The sequence below is a fragment of the Neomonachus schauinslandi genome, chromosome 12 (genome assembly GCF_002201575.2).
Source record: "Neomonachus schauinslandi chromosome 12, ASM220157v2, whole genome shotgun sequence".
NCBI lineage: Eukaryota > Metazoa > Chordata > Mammalia > Carnivora > Phocidae > Neomonachus > Neomonachus schauinslandi.
In genome coordinates this window covers 68800223-68816072 of record NC_058414.1, presented here as the reverse complement: position 1 = coordinate 68816072, position 15850 = coordinate 68800223, and the positions used below count along the sequence as shown (strand labels likewise).

Sequence of the window (15850 nt, the reverse complement as noted above, 5' to 3'; positions counted from 1 at the left end):
TAACACTATAATCTTGTTTTAGATCTGGGATTCCTACTTTTACCTTGCGGTCATTTTTATAAACCAGTTGTGTCTGCAGTTAGAGATGTTCACACCTTCCAAAAAGAAAAAGGTGTTAGAAAAGTAAGTATCAGTGTATAATTGGGTGGGGATATGAGGCAGATCAAATGTTGTGCTTTTAAGAGGGTGTTTAGTTCAAATGATTCATAAATCAGATGTCCATAACTGGAAATGACAATGGAGAAGCAATGAGCAAGAGGACAAGAAGCACTCTTTTCTGGAAATTTTGAACTTACTTATACTTTTATTTGGGGGGGGCGGAACTCCATCTTTCAGGAATCAATATATTTTAAAAGCAAATAAAATAGAGGACAAATCTGTTTTATTAAAGGATTTATACAAGGATTTGCATTAGAAGCATCAAGACATCTACATTAAACATCTTTAATTACAAACAGTGTCTTTTAATTCAGAAGAGACATAAATACTTCTCTATTCCAAAAAGACACAAATACTTCTTTGTTTTGAAGGTTTTGTATCAGGTTTGCTTTTTGTTTTATTTCAGGTATGGTGACATGCGCGTCACAATGGGTTGTGAAATTTTCAGCATGTGGCAAAACCTAGGTAAGTAATGGAAACAGAAGCCACCCCCACTGTAGTTTATCACTGTACTTTTAAGTGTATAAATGAAGGCAGGCAACTTACCAGTGACAGTGTCTGAAACCAAATGTTTAAACCGGTAAAGTTATCCATAGAAAGTAATTGATATTTTGGCACTGAATATGGTTATAACTAATTTTTAAATTGGTATCTGTCTGAAAAATCACCTTACCTTTGTGTATTTCATTATTAATGAATAATGAGTTTTATAATCTAGCATTGCTCCAATAATACACACGTTGTTAGCAATGAGCTAACCTTTCAGAATTTGGGATTGTAACAACTCAAAATTTCTAGAACTCTGAATTGAGTCTATGAATCATAACAGATTTAGAATTACCTTCATGAAACATTGACCTGTGCACCAGTACTCTTAAAAACTTAACACCATGGACCTATATCATAAAGAGTATATACAAAGGATTTTAAAACGTCTGCAGTTGCTAAGAAACTATTAGATTCAATTTTGTTAATCTGACACAGCAGATAGAGAATACTACTCCAGCAAATTGATGACCTAGACCTGGTTGCATGGAAAAGAATAATATTTGGAAAATAAATTGTTTTACAATCTCGCTGGCATAGGGTTTCTTTCTAGAGATTCCAACTTATTTAATTTTGTATGCTAACTATGCAAGTTTATAGTATTCATTTACTATTACTGCATTATAAACTTCTTGTGATTCATTAAAGTGATGGGCCTATTTGAATTGAATATGTAATGACCTAAAAGTATCTTTTCTCATGGGCTTCATCCAAGCACAACTTGTAAATGGCAGGATTTGTTTTCTGTAAATGAAAATCGAACCATTATCATTTTACTTCAGTTTATTTACAGAGTGATTTTTGACCAGGATCTGTATATATACATAGCAATATTCATAGCAATTTGAGGAAGAGCCTTGTTATATATAATTAAGCCCAGTGTTCAGTGCTTGCTGGTAATTTCAGGAAAAAACAAAAGTGAGTTAACATCTTGAAAGCAACCTCCAGCTGTCAGGCCAGCCAGAAGAAGTCCATGACGTGTCTTTAGATTCAGCTCGAAAATAACATTAGTTTGTCTTATTTGAAGAGTACTCCTTTCAGTCTTTATGTTTTGTTCATTCTTTGTTTTTCAAAGCCCTGTAGTGTCCATATTACGTTTGGCATTACTTTAACAAGATATTGTTATGTCAGTACTCTTTAGAACATTGGTTCTCAAATAGGCCAGTGGTAGCACCTGGGAGCTTGTGAGAAATGTAAATTATCTGGCTGCACCCCAGACCTACTGAAACGGAATCACCAAGAGAGAGTGGGACACAGCTGAGTTTTCACAGGTTCTCCAGGTGGTTCTTGACTAAAGATTGAAAAGCACTGCTTTTCAAAAGCACTCCCCTTTCTCTGTTTTCCCAGCCCTAGAGGCTAGCTCTAGCTCAGTTCTGGCAGTCTGTTAGAAAAGGCTCCTTATACTCAACGACCAATTCCCAGCATGACATAGTTCAAATGCAGGGTGAGTGTGAATTTTTACTTCATTCCTTGGTTTTTGCATTATTTCCCTAGAGTTGTGTCATGACTTTTCTGAGACTTCCAAAACAGAAGGTGAATGCGAAAGGTCACTGCTACTGTACAACAACTAGAATGGGAAAGTGTTCAGAACTGTTGAAACCTCTCTTCCAACATATATTTTTACAAAATTATAAGAAAAATTAAGTGTTCAGAGTACTGTTTTAACACCCCTTATTGACCTTAAGTCAGCTTGTTACTTAGGAATATGAAAATATATTTGTTATAATTTGGTTTACCTATAAATATGTCACGTAGAGTCTTTTGAATGCTAAAGAAGAATTTATTCAGATAATTACAGATGTGCATTTCTTAATGGAACAGACCAATAAAATTCAATTTAACATAGTTCATGAGGCACTGGCTCTGTACATGTTATTTGGAGACATGAGAAAAAATGGTCCATACCTGTACAGAGCTTAGTTTTTTTTTTTTTGTACAGAGCTTAGTTTTTATTTTTTTATTTTTTAAAGATTTTATTTATTTATTTATTTGACAGAGAGAGAGAGCGAGCAAGAGAGGGAACACAAGCAGGGGGAGTGGGAGAGGGAGAAACAGGCTTCCTGCGGAGCAGGGAGCCCGATGCAGGACTCGATCCCAGAACCCTGAGATCATGACCTGAGCCGAAGGCAGACGCTTAACGACTGAGCCACCCAGGGGCCCCCAGAGCTTAGTTTTTAAATCTCATATTTTTTGTCTGATTTCTGTAGAACAAAAAAATCTTGATAAAAACGAATCATCATGTTTAGTAAAGTAAACTTTATGACTTCAGAAATCAAGACTTCAATAGTTTTTAGTAGATATAAAAAACACTAACTTTTAGAAAACAAATTGCAAAGAGGAAATAATACTCAGAGGACTGAACACAGAGGAAATAATACTCAGAGTACTGAATACATTTTTTGCCACTTGAAACTACCCAGTTAGTCTAATACACAAACACAAACACAAATTTTACTGAACAGTATTTTTAAATCAGATTTTGGTCATCAGTACTTACCTAGAAGTGTGGAAACTCTTGCATATGCTAGAAACAGGTTGGTTTTTCCATTCTGTGGAGAACAAGGAATAAAGGGTGCATGTAATTGAGTCTGCTTTTAAGCACAGAGCTGTATGATTTTCAAATCTGATCATTATATCCCCTAGATTTACCTTTGAGCAATGGATCATATAGTAATTATAGGTTTAATTTTTTGAGGAACTGCCATACTGTATTCCACAGTAACTACACCATTTTACATTCCCATTAACAGTACACAAGGGTTCCGGTGTCTCCACATCCTTGCCTACACTTGTTCTTTTCTCTCTCTCTCTAAAAAGAGAGAGAGATAGCATGCGCGTGTGGGTGTGAGCTGGGGGGGGGGGGGGGGTTTGTGGGCAGGGCATGGAACAGAAGGAGAGGGAGAGAGAGAGAATCTTAAGCAGGCTCCACACCCAGCATGGACCCTGATGTGGGATCCCACAACCCTGAGATCATGACCTGAACTGAAATCAAGAGTCAGATGCTTAACTGACTGAGCCACCTAGGCGCCCCTCTTTTTTTCATTTTTTTATTTTTTGATAATAGCCATCCTAACAGGTGTGAGATGACATTTCCTTGTGGTTTTGATAAAATAATGTACTTTTGAAGAGTAGAGACCAAGTAGTGAAAAGTGAATACCTTCTCTTAAATGTGTTTTTCTGCAGTATTTTCATTTCCAAGTGGAAGGACTAAAAATGCCCTGTCAAGAGAAGGGGGAAGGCATAAATTTCCCCCCAAATTTTATACATTAGTACTATGCTTAGAGGAATAGGCTGCAAAGAAAGAGGCTAGTCTTGACTACTGTGTCCCACCTGTGGCATTCATTGTGCTTCAAGATTAAGTTTTTTCTTGCTATTTTTGGTTGAACTAACATTCTTACTAAATATAAAGTGGGCTTTTTTTCCCACATTTGCAAACATAGCGTCTTGTAACTGCCATAGAAAAATCAATACTTTCCTAACAGGCTGTTTTGTGCCCATAAATATAAAACTTCAGCAGCCCAAGTAGCAGATGCCCTAAATACTTCAAAACAAGACCATGTGGCTGACAATTAGAGATGGGGAAAGTATACTAAATCTTCAGTTTAAAAAGAAACCATTTAAGTAAAGTTTATTTTGCTGTTGTCATACATAGCTCAAAATTTTGCTTTGCTAATCGGGGAGGAATTAAGTTTTCTCTGGTGAGAGTCTGCTCAGGTTTATGCAGGTTCTGTGTTCCCAAACTGTGTTTTCAGTGAATAAGGCTATCTTCGTGCTTTCCTGTATAGTGATTTAAAAATAGGTGTGGCCTGTCTGCTGTCAATAACAAATAAGGCATAAAATGTAGTGTAAGGACTTTGTTTGGATTGTGATTGAAGGAAACCACTTGTAAATGACATGTTTTAGGACAATCAGGGAAATTTTACTATAGGCTGTTTTATTATTTTTTTATTTTATTTTTTAATTAACATAATGTATTATTTGTTTCAGGGGTACAGGTGTGTGATTTATCAGTCTTACACAGTTCACAGCGCTCACCATAGCACATACCCTCCCCAATGTCCCTCACCCAGCCACCTCATCCCTCCCACCCCCCTCCACTCCAGCAACCCTCAGTTTGTTTCCTGAGATTAAGAGTGTCTCATGGTTTATCTCCCCCTCTGGTTTCATCTTATTTCCTTTTTCCTTCCCTTCCCCTATGATCCTCTGTCTTGTTTCTCAAATTCCTCATATCAGTGAGATCATATACTTGTCTTTCTCTGATTGACTTATTTCACTTAGCATAATACCCTCTAGTTCCATCCACGTCATTGCAAATAGCAAGATTTCGGGTTTTTTAATGGCTGCATAATATTCCATTGTATATATATACCACATCTTCTTTATCCATTCATCTGTTGATGGACATCTAGGCTCTTTCCATAGTTTGGCTATTGTGGACATTTCTGCTATAACCATTGGGGTGTACGTTAGGCTGAGTTTTAGATTAAGGAATTATTGTGTGCCTTTGTTAGAGGTAATAAAGGCATTGTGATTATATGTATATGTATATTCCCACCTGTTAAAGATGATATGATGTCTCAGACTTGCATTAAAGTACCCAAGAGGGGAGAAAAATCATTGGGGTGATAGGTGAAACAAGATTGGCAAAAATGTTGATAATTCTTGAAGCTAGATGATGGGTATGTGGGGATTTGTTTTAGTATTCTTTATAATTTTGTGTACCTGTAAGATTTTTCATAATAAAAAAATGTTTTGTTGACATATAATTAACATGCAATGTTATATTAGCTTCCAGTGTACAACATAATAATTCAATAATTCTGTACATTACTCAGTGCTCACCAGGATAAATGTAGTCCTTATCCGTCACCGAACAATACATAGTAAAAACCTTTTTAAAAGGAAGAAAATCAGGTTGTAAAATGTCTATAAATAGAGGTTTTTTTTTACAAAGTAATTCAGAAATACTCAGGGAAACAGTGATAAATAAGTGCATGCTAATGATGTTCTTTAGAGAGGCCAAAGGATGCCAGGCTCAGGAAAGATTAAAAATGAAGATCATAATGTAGCAGCTCTGAGTCTCATTTCAACAGGCAAGGGAGCACTATTTGGGCTGGCAGGAAATTCCATTTTATTTTGTCTTTCTTGCCACTTCTGTCTCCCCTCCCCCCACACACACCCAAAAGCTATGCCCAGATTTGGTGTCTTACATAGTCTCAAACCTGTGGGGAGGCCGTCCTGGTTATTGGTCGTATGTCAAGGTGACCTTGGTCCTGCATTCCTGGTCCCCTCAGCATGTGGCTCTGCCGGGCACAATGTCTGTGGTGGACCCGGAACCCCAGCAGCCATCCCCTCGGGGCAGGCTCGGGGACGGGATGTAAGGCCTGCCCATCTCAGGCTGGGCCAGAAGTCTCCATCTCCCATTTCTCTCTCTTCCCCTCTCTTGTCAGGATGTCTTGAGTAAGCACTGAGTGGGTTAGGCTTTTGCAAATGACAGTAAGAGTGATGGAGCTCAGGTTGCTGCTCCTTTCTGCCCTGACAGACGTAACCGAGGAAAGCAGTCGCAAAAGGTGGCTGCTCGCTCCCTGCTTGAAACGCGTATGTTGGGAAGATGGGGGAGATACAGGGAGAACTGTGGGGTGAAGTTCTCTATATTCTGCCACAGTGAGTTTGTCCATCTTGAAAGGATTCATTCTTTTGGAGGAAAATACACCAAGTTAGATTAATAAGGAAGTTTCTTCTGATGAGTAAGAAGGAGGTGTTCTTGGTCAGATGAGGAAAACTAAGGAGTCCCTTGGGAGAGATACGATTGTACCTGGGTCACAGAGAAAGGTAGGAAAGCAAAAAGAATTCTAAGCCAAGTTTATTCCTCAGACATAATGGGTATGGATAAGTAAGATGGTGAGCAAACAAGTTACTTTTAATGAAAAACCTCAAAGAGAAAGGAAAAGAGGATGTGGCCTCAGTGTTGGGAAGGAAAGGGACTTTCTGATAGGCCAGGGCCTATGACTTGTGTCCTGCTTAGGTCCCATAGCACTGAGGAAAAGGGATGGGGGCCACATCCTGAACACGGCTGAACTGTCTCTAGGCACTTTCAGTCACAAAACACAATGATTTCACAAACATCCACTTGGGTTTGTCTGTCTCTAATCTCACTCATCATTTTTTTCCAATTTCCAAATTTTTCCTTTCCTATTCTTTCTTTTAAAAGCCCCTCTAGGGGCGCCTGAGTGGCTCAGTCGGTTAAGCATCTGACTTGATTTCCACTCAGGTCACGATCTCAGGGTCATGAGATCAAGCCCTGTATCCGGGCACTCAGCATGGAGTCTGCTCAAGATGCTCTCCCTCTCCCTCTGCCCCTCTGCCCCCCACCACTTGCTCTGTCAAAAAATAAAAAATAAGGGGCGCCTGGGTGGCTCAGTCAATTAAGCGTCTGCCTTCGGCTCAGGTCATGATCTCAGGGTCTTGGGCTCTTGGCTCAGCGGAGAGTCTGCTTCTCCCTCTGCCCCTCCTTGTGCGTGCTCTCTCTCTCTCTGTCTCAAATAAATAAATGAAATCTTAAAAAATAAAATAAAATAAAAAATTAAATAAAAAAATTAAATCCCCTCTAAAGTCAGTATAAACGTAAACTGTATATTTGTACCCTGGATTTGTATACATCTGAGCTCTTTGGCCACCCTAATGCCTCCTAGTACAGAAAACAAAGTAGAGAAATTGATAATTAATGTGAAGGTATGTAACTCCAAAATGTGCCAGTAACTCTGAACGATATGATTTTGTGTGTATTTGACCCTTACTACTAAAAGATCAGAGGTAGAAAAGAATAATAAGGGGGAAACTATCTTAATCATGAAGCCAGCTCTGTTCTGCCCAGCTTCCCAACCTGTTCTATGGGTTTTAAATGGATGCTTTAAGTGTCGTATGCTTTCAGCCACAATGCTCAAGGTTAGCACTTGAAAAGTAATGTGTTTTCCATTGCATGCAGTATTCTTATTATCAAAGTAAAACTCTGAGATTTAACATAGACCATTAGTGTAATGGATGGAACACGACACTCATCTACTAGATGAAATCATCAGTGCCCATTCTACCCTCTACCTTCCTTTTCAATGAAGCATCAGCACCATACCTTGTGTACTTTGGTAATACACCATTTCGAGTTCACTGTTGTTAAAGTGTAATCTTTTTAGAAAATTGTCACATTCCCTTTTTTTGGATTACCATTTAGTTTTTTATTTAGGCTGTGTGTTTATTATGTTTAAAAACATAAGAAAATTTGTACAATGCAGGGACCACTTTTTTTCATATATAAAAATCGACTCGACTCTTACCACCCAGAGATAACCTTCGTGGTTAACGTTAGGGGATATAATCTTCTTGACTATTATATATAGATTTTTTTTTTTTAACGTAAGAGGTACCTGTCCATACTGTATTGTACCTTGCTTTTTCAATTCTATCAAAAAGCTTTGCCTATTATCCTTCCTAAGCCTCAGTTTTAGTGATTGCATAAAAATTTTGATGTGTGACTGTATAAGAGTATACATAACCAATTCCCGATGATTTAACTTTTGGTATAATTCTAATTTGTCATTTTTAATTTGTGGTGTAATTTTTCATGGTATCTTAGAGCTTTTTGTTAAACTGTGAAAAAGTAAATCCACAGTTTTTTCATAAAAAATGATGGAGAAATATTAATCAACATATGGAAATTCACTGTTTATATATCTGCTTAGGGAAATACTTTCTTGCCTGGAGAGACAACTATAATTGAATATACTTGTGGCAATCATTTATAATAAATTTAATAATATTAATTTTCTGAAATCCTACTAAGATTAAATATACTGAAACTCAAATGTTTTATTCAATTTAGGAGAGCACAAGCTTCATTTTATTCCTGCCTTGATTGGCCCTTTCCTAGAAGTGACCTTGATACCCCAGCCAGATCTCCGGAATGTCATGATTCCTATTTTTCATGATATGATGGACTGGGAGCAGAGGCGGAGTGGCAATTTTAAACAGGTAGGCGGATGAGCTTCTCAGAGCAGTTGGGGAGAATTTCATTTCTCCTCGAGCATCTCTGAGCTACCAGAGTCAACTCCGAGTTGGGAAATGAGCACGGAGCCAGCTGTCAAGGGACTTAGATTCTAGCCTTGCCTGCCTTCTCCCATTCCTGTGGCCTTGGTCACCTCTCCAGTCCTATGTTCCCCTGAGCCTCTGGGGGAGCTCTAAAATCCCTTTCTGCTGAAAAATTCTGTGATTTCCGGGGTCTCTGTTGAAGAGCTGGCAGGGACTTGTTCTGTTCCCAGTCAGACACAACACGGAGGAATCAGAAGCTTAATGATTCTTAAAATCATTGACCTCTCTGTGGTCTGCACATTGCTCCTGGCGAATGGCTAGGTTTTGAGCATTTGATGCACAGTGTGTTTTATTGCTTTTTGCTTGAAGTGTTGATAATTAATTTAAACCAGAGAGCAGTGGAAATTCTTGCATCTAGATTCCTGGATGAGCCTATTATTTCTCATTGACATAGGTTCTGATTGCTCTGCTCCAGTTTTGGAAAGAATAGATGTTTTTATTACAAAACCAGATTACATAAGAAATCAGCTGCTTTTGCCACGCCAGGTCACTCAAGTTGGAGATAGTCACCTTCTTTCTGTTCGCATAGTCACCTCACTGACCTGTACTCAGTCATCTGTGTGAAGGATCTGCTTCCCCCCCCACTTCATGCTTTTCCAAATGAAGGGCTTTCTCAAATTTTAGGAATGATTATCAACTCTACGAGCGAGCTGAGTGCATACACAGAACCCTCCTCCTGCAGAAGCATGGCATTTTACCTGTATTGATATCTCATTTCAAGAAAGCTAATAACTGAATGGAAGGCTATTTTAAAATTGTACGTGCGTGGGGGGGGACCTGCTCTCCTTCCCTTTGGTCTTCATAGCCTTATTAGAATTTGGTTCAAAGGAATAACTGAGCTTAGTCCTTTGACAAAGTCAAATATCCCTCCCAATCTGTAGTAGCTTACCTCTCTCTGACCATGCAGAGGTGTTTGATTTTTTGTCTTTCTGCCTCAGATAGATGAAGGGATATTTCTGCTTGCCTGATAGTCAAGGCCCAAGGAGTTTACATTCTTGAAGATACAAATGTTTTGACTGCAGTTTTTTGGGAAATATGTCCTTTCTCTCTCATGTAGCTTATTGCTGACTTAGACTATTTCTATGGATCTACCATCTGTACATGGATAAGGCAAGTTCTCAACTTGAGCAAAGATTTAGTGCAACCTCGAACTGTTTTGAGAAAGAAAATAGATACAAAACACATCAAAGATTTAAATTAATGTCTGTGGGTATGTTACTTTGCTAATGTTCTTACACATCTAGTGATTTTTAAAAAAATAAATAAATAAGTAGACTTGCCAGTTTTTATAGCTCTTAAAAAAATTCAAATGTTTAAGCTGGGCTGCAAGCATTTGTGTTTGAGTCAACAAATAGATGTCTTTGGTGGCAGCAAATGATACCCCTCTGGGAGTTTGAAGTCACGTTGCTCCATCTCAGTTAGCCCCCTAGAATTCCAAGGGGGTGTCTGCTATTAACCACAGCTTATGATAATGTTGCTTTCACAAAATTTACTGTGGTTTTTTTTCCCTTGCAGATATAAATACGTTTCAGTTTGCCTAGAGATCCCACTTGTGAAGGGGAGGAAAGGGAGTAATATTTGGGTATGTTTCAGGTGGAAGCCAAGCTAATTGACAAGCTGGATAGCCTGATGTCCGAAGGCAAAGGTGATGAAACATACCGCGAGCTCTTCAACAGTATGTGAGTAATACCTGTATCTCTAGTCGATTCCATTCAGAGGATTTGGTGTCAGTGCTGGGCGGCTGAGAGCTGCAAAGATAGCTTGGGTCTCGCAGGAGTGCTTTGTCTTTGTGGAGTGTGAAATAAAGGATAATTGCCTAACTCTGGTGAATGGATCTTATTATGTTGATGATTAGACCCGTCTCCTTATTTTAATCTCTGATTAGCTCAGGTCACTTGTGTTCTGTAACAAATCTCACTCTTTTCAAGCCTAAGTATTAAAGCTGGGGCTGCAACATAATGATTTTAAGTAGGGGTTAAGAGTGGGAAAAGGGGGCGGGGGGGGGTACAATGGTGTGATTATGGTGTTCGTGTGCAATGCTTTCCAAAGCAGGATATCCTTGGCTGATTTGTTGATGGGGAAATTAACCTACCTGGCATCTGTTTTTCAGCACTTGATTTGATTCATCGATACTGATTGCTCACTCAGCGTTAGTAATTGCTTTCTAAATGTTCTTATTAGAATATCACAGAAGCAAGTCGTTTTTAGTAAATTCTGTGATTTGGATTTGGATGGAAGCTAGAACAACAACAGACTTAAGGGGAGTTTGAGGTTGTCCTTCCTAATAGAATGTGATCGCAGTCCAGGGTGAATGGCTTATCCCAAGTTTTCATCACGGTGTGAGATGGTCAGAGAGTTCATGTAAGAGTGTTCTAGAACGTTAGGGTTTGAATTCCAACACTTGTTTTCTCTACAGTTTTCTATGGATCTTAGCCACTTTCAGTCCTAGTATATTGATAAAGTGCTTCTTTTTGAAGGCAGGACTAGCTCATTGTGCCTGGAAAATGTTTGCAGTTCTTTCGGAAGTATAGGAATCATTCAGCGATACATTTTTCTGTCACAGAGTATGCTCTGCCTCGTATGTGTGCCCAAGCGTCACGTCAAACTATGAATGCTTCAGAACTGATAGCCAAATGCCAAGTTGTATACTTGGTTTTATGATCATTAATTTAGAAAAGTAGATATATTAGTATCCAGGTTTAGAAAGTATTATTAGTGACTGACAGGTTTCAAATTGCCTGATTCAAAATCATCCCTGAACCTTTTAAGAAAATTACATTCAAAGGAAAAGCCAAGAAGGGGTATACAGATTTCTTGGGATGATGGTGGGTGATGATAAAATACATTCTTTGTACTGACTCCTGAACAAAACCATTTTCTTCTGATACTGTAATTAAACTGGAACTTTTAGTAATTATTCACCAAGCCCTCGTTCAGTCTAGTATACAAAGCGTCTGTGTTTCACGACAGCTAGAGTTTAGCAAGAACTCTGATTAAAACCTCATCCAGTGTAATAAATTGCCTTTGAAAACTCCTCTCATTTCAGTTATTAGTCCTTGGTTTGAACAAAGAACTAAAATGCGAAAGCACTCAGTGAAATGAATCTCTTGAGATTTGTGATTAATTATTTATAATAAATTCACAAGATTAATAAATATATCATTTTATAGTGCCTCTTATCTACTTTAATAAAGGCCTATAGCTTGCAATTTGGATTGCTTGTGTATAAATGGGGCTTTGAAACAGAAGATGTACCTTGACATTAGAATCAAACCAGTAATTAATATATTAAGCCTCTGTAGTTAAGACTGTTTTAAGGTGCCTGATTTGTTCAATGGAGATTATTTTTCTTTTGTGATTTTTAGCATATTATTAGAAAGGTTACTATAAATATTTTTCTTTCATGCTTTTCTCATCAGCATACTGGGATTAAATAAAACCTAAAGTGATAATTAAATACCATTACTACCTGGGCTCAGAAAAGAAAGTGAAAAGCTAACTATATTTCAGGAAACAATGAAATGCTTCTTGGCTATAGAAGTCACTGTGAATTAGTATAAGCACAGTGAGTCACTGCACACATTATGAATTAGGAACACATGCCGTTATGATACAGATTCTCATTTGTTCTCTGTCGTTCATATCGAAAACTTCTTCAAATTGTCCAGAAGCTGAAAGTAGCTTCCTGCTTCCTGAACATGTAGGAGTTGCAATGGTTTCCTTCCTAAGAGCTTGCTCACCTTTCCCCACCCCCACCCCCAACATTATCTTCACGGACCCATACTCCATCTTTTTGAATAAGTATGAGTCAGGATTTATTATTTTTGATAATGCTGCAATTGTAGATCATAGACACCGGTGTGAAATCTCCAGCATAGAGTGTCAGAACTAAATTCTGCTTCCCCTGGCTCTGCTCAGTTCACTTGTTTGGTTTTATTTACCGAGCACCTCCCTGGGTCAGGTACTCTCCTAGGGCTGGGGACCCTGCAGTGACTGTGCGGTGGGAGCACACAGTAGGGCACTTTCCAGAAGAGCCACCATCCCTCGCACTTCTCTCTCATGTGTTGCTCTAAATAATTAAATAAGACTCCAAGTCATTTCAAAGGTCTTTATTTGACGATCACACATTTAATTTTAGAGTAGATATGTGACACAGATCTCAGGTGTCTGACTCTTTGGATTAAGAAGAGCATGGGCAGACACAGGTGTTTCATGTAGGAGTGATGGCCTCAACAACATTGCATGAGGATGTAGACAGAAGCAGATTTAGGGTCAGATCCTACCTCCCCCTGTTAATATTTTTTCACAGAGTAAGAGCCTGCTGAGCATTATGTCATCCTATAGGATTCTGGTTTATCCTGCTCTCCAGTGTTATGGAGGCCCATTGCCTATCAACTAGCAATAAGAAATCACCCTTTACTGTTACTGGATGAGTTCACTGTGTACTCAGCATGGGCACGTGGGCATGATTATAGACCAAATAAAAACACCCAGTCTCACCGAAGTTATCTAGACTCTTCTCTTCTTTCTGACAGGCTCCCCTTCTCAGTTAAACTGGGAGAACAAGCTTCCCGACTGAAAGAACAAGCCTGGCTGTGAAAGCGGATGAATTGGGTTCTAGACTTGGTCCTAACATTTGGGTCTGGGATTAGTCAAGGTTAAGCGGACTCTGCAGAGCTGTGCCTCTTCTTACAAGAGGGTTTATGTAGCTCTGATTTCTTACTGCATCAGGAGGCTGTGCAAATTAATGAAATTCATGCCCACAAAAGAAGTCTCCATATATTTTTAGAATTATTACTTAACTTGAGTTCTTTGTTTTTCAGCCTGTAAAGTATATGAGGTGTGGGCTGTCACTTGGGGAAATTTCTACATCATCCTGCATTGCTTTGGCAGGCAGATTTGCATTTGAGTACTTGGTTCAATACCAGTTTGGCATTTAAGCTCAAAACAGGTGCTGTTCAGAAGGTTCTTAAAAGAAAACACATTTTAAACAAACTAGGGGACCTTCCCCAGGAGATTAGTCAGGGTGGGCTCCATCCCATGGTGTACAGCTTCTCTCCCTCCCTCCCCTCACTTAATCTAGGAAGCAGTTCAGAATAAACCAGGAAACAAATGCTCAGGGATGCATAGGCAACAGATGAGGAGACAAGACAGAAGGCTGGGTGCTGGAATGGCAACACCGAGAAGAAATGGGGAGGGAAATTGGGAGAGAACCTAGCCACAGAAAGGAAGGAAGGAAGGAAGCAAGCAAGGAAGGAAGGAAGCAAGCTAGCTAGCTTTGGCAGAACAGCTTTTTCCTTTAATACTTATTTTTCCTTTAAGCACAATATATGATTGGCTTAGATTGTACTTGTGAGAAATGTTTTCTCTGTTACTCCCGAAACCAAGATGAAAGGGAAACAAGATTTTAGACAGAAAAGATCATTAAATGCAGAGGGGTGGGGAAGGATCCTCACATTGCCATGCCTGTGTTCTTACTTTTATCTTTTGGGGAAAGTTCAGTCATAAAGGCTTTGCCAAGCGTATGCTTAATTTGCCAAGAGGCAGGAGTGAAAGTCAAACAGATCCTAATTATTCTGATTGTTGTGATTTTGTGTTTACATAGTTCCTCTGCTCCAAGGTGCTTAAGATTAGGGAAAATATAGGAGGAGAGATGTGGTTCGGTACTTGTCATCAATCTGCTCTAACAACCACATAGACAATCCCCTGTGATTAATGACAAAATGAATGAAACTGTTGAGTGAGTGCACAGATAGTACAATATGTATTGAGTGGGCAAATGTGAAGGGAAAGGAAAAAACGCAAAACGTCATACCGTCTGTACAAGGATTTTCCTCTAGCAGTTGCATTGCAGTAAAATTGCCTGGATGAAGATGCATTCTACCGAGAGGTAGGAAAACATTTTTATGTGAATAACAGGAAGATCTTATTTCAAAGTAAACTTAGAGGTACTCCTGTTTTCGCTTTTCGCGGTGTTATTTGCTGTGGTAAGGTTCAAGCCTCTGTTAGTGTAAGAGAGAAGCTAGGGGAGAATGCCTTTGAGCTGTGGGGTGCTTGTGTATTTTGAAAATATGATCATATGCATGTGTTTGTGTTTTATGACTTGGATAATCTGAAATCAATTTGCTTTGTCAATGCTTCCTGGATTAGAATTCCACTATTTGGTCCCTATCCTAGGTAAGACATTGTGTGCAAATCGTGCTACTTGTGAGATGTTGCAGTGGTTGCTAAGGCATTTAAGGTACTGATGAAAGTAAGATGGTTGTCATGGTGACTGATAAAAATAAATGTTGAAAATGCCCTGGGTTCTTTCTTTTCCAGTCTACTAAAGAAAATTGAGCGGGAAACATGGAGGGAAAGTGGCGTTTCATTAATTGCCACTGTAACTCGTCTGATGGAGAGGTTGTTAGATTACAGGTAAGCGGAGTCCCCTGCTTCCCAGGAGTGCTGCGCTCCAGCTGGGAAATCAGAGTTAGGATCCAGTCAACTTCCCGCTGGAGTTAATCATCAGCCCACAGAACCTTATGCAGTAAGATAATGGACTTCTAACTCGCTGGCTCTGAGTTTTTAGTTGATTTTTGCCCCTTTTTCTCTCTTTTGTTCGGTGGACCATTCTTTCAAAGTCTGAGTGAATTGAGAAGGTTCTCAGAGTCCCATGAGTAAAGGGATCTTTTTTGGTGTTTAGACTCAGCCATTAGAACCAGTAGATCCTTCCGTTTTAGGGTGAAGACGGTGTTACAGAGAATTGTACGGTCAGGCTGCTTTCTTATGAAAGAGGGGGTGGGGTGCGAAGCGCACACTGTTACCTTTCATAGACCTAATTTTTTGATTTTTAAATTAGCTCAACTGTTAAAGCCGTTCATCCCACTTAAATGCATGGTGTTTTTCTTTTAAGAATGAAACCCTCATTCTTGTTGTTGATGGCCAGGCTTCCAGCTATTTCCCACCTCTCTGGAAGAAGGTGTATAAGAACACATCTTCACTCCACCTTCTCCTCCCCCGC

General features: G+C 39.1%; 1 protein-coding gene across 1 annotated transcript in view; it reads left to right on the top strand.

The window, feature by feature from the left end:
- Nucleotides 1-15850, top strand: part of DOCK4 (dedicator of cytokinesis 4) — a 426479-nt gene that overhangs the window by 349824 nt on the left and 60805 nt on the right. The window contains exons 29-34 of the mRNA XM_044920179.1: nucleotides 23-123; nucleotides 566-624; nucleotides 8582-8730; nucleotides 10441-10526; nucleotides 14998-15024; nucleotides 15169-15264. Of these exons, the coding sequence (XP_044776114.1) occupies nucleotides 23-123; nucleotides 566-624; nucleotides 8582-8730; nucleotides 10441-10526; nucleotides 14998-15024; nucleotides 15169-15264 (518 nt within the window). The remainder of the gene's footprint in view (nucleotides 1-22; nucleotides 124-565; nucleotides 625-8581; nucleotides 8731-10440; nucleotides 10527-14997; nucleotides 15025-15168; nucleotides 15265-15850) is intronic.